The following is a 2747-nucleotide window of genomic DNA, read 5'->3' on the forward strand; positions in this document are numbered from 1 at the left end:
CGACCTGCCGGGCTCCGGCGATCCTTCCGCCTCAGCCTTCCGAGTAGCCAGAATTACAGGCATGCGCTACCACGCCCGGCTAATTTTTTTGAATTTATTGTAGAGATGAGGTCTCGCCTGCCCTGGCGGGTCTCGAACCCGCGGGCTCAGGCAATCCACTCACCTCAGCCCAGTCTTTTATTTTTTGAGTTGGAGTCTTGCTCCGTCGCCCAGACTAGAGTACAGTGGCTGCTCCCGGCCACTGTAGCCTCGACCTGCTGGGCTCCAGCGATCCTTCCTTCTCAGCCTTCCGAGTAGTCGGAACTACAGGCGCGCGCTACCACGCCCGGCTAATTTTTTTGATTTTATTGTAGAGATGAGGTCTCGCCAAGTTGCCCAAGCGAGTCTCGAACCCGTGGGCTCATGTAATTCACTCATCTCAGCCTCCCAAAGGTGCGGGATTACAGGCTGAGCCGCTGAGCCCGGCTCGGCCAGTCTTTGTGTCCAGAGTGACCCCCTGGGAATGGCCATACATCTTCCATGTATCCCACACTGAGAAGGGAACCTGCCAGTGTGGGCGCCTTCATTGTGACCACTGGTGGCTGAGAATGATATGAGGCCTGGCCCCTGCCTGCAGCAAGGAGGCTCCTTTCCTGGTTCCGGGCCTCAACTTTGCCGTCTGCAAAATGGGGTTTTGGTCCCTTGGGGACACAGAGAACTTGAGAAGATGCTGCCGAGGAAGGTGCTGGTGAAAGCAAGGGGGAGGCACGTGCCCGCAGGCCTTCCGGGAGCCCCCACACTCGAGGGGCAGGGACCCTTTCTCCGGGCAGGTTGCAGCGCCCTGAGGCCCGAGGTACCCACCCCTGGGCCCCGCGTGCACCAGGGACCTGAGCCAGTAGTTACAAAGCAGGGAGGTCATGTTGATTGAACGCGTCACAGGGGAGACGTGCCACCCGCTGGGGGCTGGTGGCTCCACGGGGACCGGGGACTCAGGCCCCAGTGGGCGGGCGGAAGCACCAGGGGTGGCAGTGCACACGCGGGTGGGGCGGTGGTGACGCTCGGAGGAGGGGCTCCTCCCAGCCCGGCTACTCCTTCCAGGACCTGAGGGGGTGGTGTGGCCCGACTGGACGTCCTCTAGGGACAGACGTCGCTTTGCTGGACAGTAAAGTCCTGTGTGATGCAGTCACTAGCTGGTGCAAGGGCAGAGCTGGGCCCCAGCCTGGCCAGACAGTCTTCCTGGTCCTCGGCGGGGCCGTCTCTCCCGGCCCTTCTCTCGGCTCTGGGGCGGTGGCGGCCTGACCTCATCTGAGGCCAGAGGCTCCCTCCAGGGACACCTACTCCGAGGTCGGGGGTAGAGCAGAGTCCTTGCCCTCCGTGGCTGGCTGTCCTGCCTCCCCATCACAGTGCCAAGGCCCAGGCCACGGTCCATAGAACACTTGGTGGAAATAGCGGCAGCAGCAGCAGCAGTGTGGTGGCAGCCACCAGCAGGCCCGAGGCCACTGGGAGAGGGGAGGCCAGGGAGGTGCAGGAGCAGACCTCATAGCCATCCCCTGAGCGGCTCTGCTCGTGCTGTCCTGGCGGGGCCCCGTCTGCGCCCGCGGCCTCAGAGCTGTCATCTGGCGGGTCCCCACACACCAGCCAGTCCCGGGCTGTGGACTGCGGGTACCCAGGCGCCGCCTCCAGCTCGCCATCCAGCACCTTCCAGTACTCCCGGCCACGGAAGAAGTAGGAAGCACCTGCGGGGAGGAGGACGCGCTGAGCTCCGGGCCGGCCCAGCCCACGGCCAGCAAAGGGACTTGGGCAGACAGCAACAGACCGACACAGCAAAGCACAGCAGGGCCTGTGGGGACATGAAGCAGGTGGCCTTGGGAGAGGCACCCACATGGCTGGGGACACTTGGTAGGAGGTTACCAGAGATGGGGGATGGACTGGGAGACCTCTTAGCATTTCTCTTCCTCACTGGAGAGATAGATATATATGTATATATATATAACTATACTTTTTGGAGTTGGAGTTTCACTCTGTCGCCGAGGCTGAGTGCTGGGAAACGCTCAAGGCCACCACAGCCTCAAGCTGCTGGGCTCAGACCTTCCTTCCGCTTCAGCCTTCCAAGTAGCTGGAACTACAGGCACATGCTACCACAGCCGGCTTATTTTTTGATTGATTGATCGAATTTTTTGGGTTGGAGTCTCACTCTGTCACCCAGGCTGGAGTGCAGTGGCATGCTCATGGCCACTGCAGCCTCGACCTGTTGGGCTCAGATGATTCTTCTGCCTCAGCCTTCCAAGTAGCTGGAACTAAATCAATCACTTTTTTTGACTTATTGTAGATGAGGTCTTGCCAAGCTGACCAGACTGGTCTTGAATCCAGGCAATCCTCTCACCTCAGCCTCCCAAAGTGCTGGGATTATAGGCATGAGCCACCATGCCCAGCCTTTTAAAATTTATTGTAGAAACGAGGTCTCACCAAGTTGCTCAGGCTGGTCTCGAACCCCTGAGCACAGGTAATCCTCTCATCTTGGCCTCCTAAATTGCTGGGATTACAGGCTTGGGCCACTGCGCTTGGCCATATATATATTTTTTGAGTTGGAGTCTCACCCTGTTGCCCAGACTGGAATGTAGTAGCATGCTCACGGCCACTGCAGCCTTGACTTACTGGGCTCTGGCTATCCTTCCACCTCAGCCTTCCAAGTAGCCGGGACTACAGGCGCATGCTACCACACCTGGCTAATTTTTGATTTATTGTAGAGATGAGGTCTCACCAAGTTG

General features: G+C 59.2%; 1 protein-coding gene across 1 annotated transcript in view; it reads right to left on the bottom strand.

Moving 5' to 3' along the window:
• Nucleotides 1–878: 878 nt before the first annotated feature.
• Nucleotides 879–2747, bottom strand: part of MMP17 (matrix metallopeptidase 17) — a gene marked incomplete at its 5' end in the record, with an annotated part of 12644 nt that continues 10775 nt past the window's right edge. The window contains one exon of the mRNA XM_008049829.2: nt 879–1715. Coding sequence (XP_008048020.2) covers nt 1378–1715 — 338 coding nt within the window. The remainder of the gene's footprint in view (nt 1716–2747) is intronic.

This window comes from Carlito syrichta, unplaced genomic scaffold (assembly GCF_000164805.1).
Source record: "Carlito syrichta isolate Samal-C Ts95f unplaced genomic scaffold, Tarsius_syrichta-2.0.1 Scaffold138301, whole genome shotgun sequence".
NCBI lineage: Eukaryota > Metazoa > Chordata > Mammalia > Primates > Tarsiidae > Carlito > Carlito syrichta.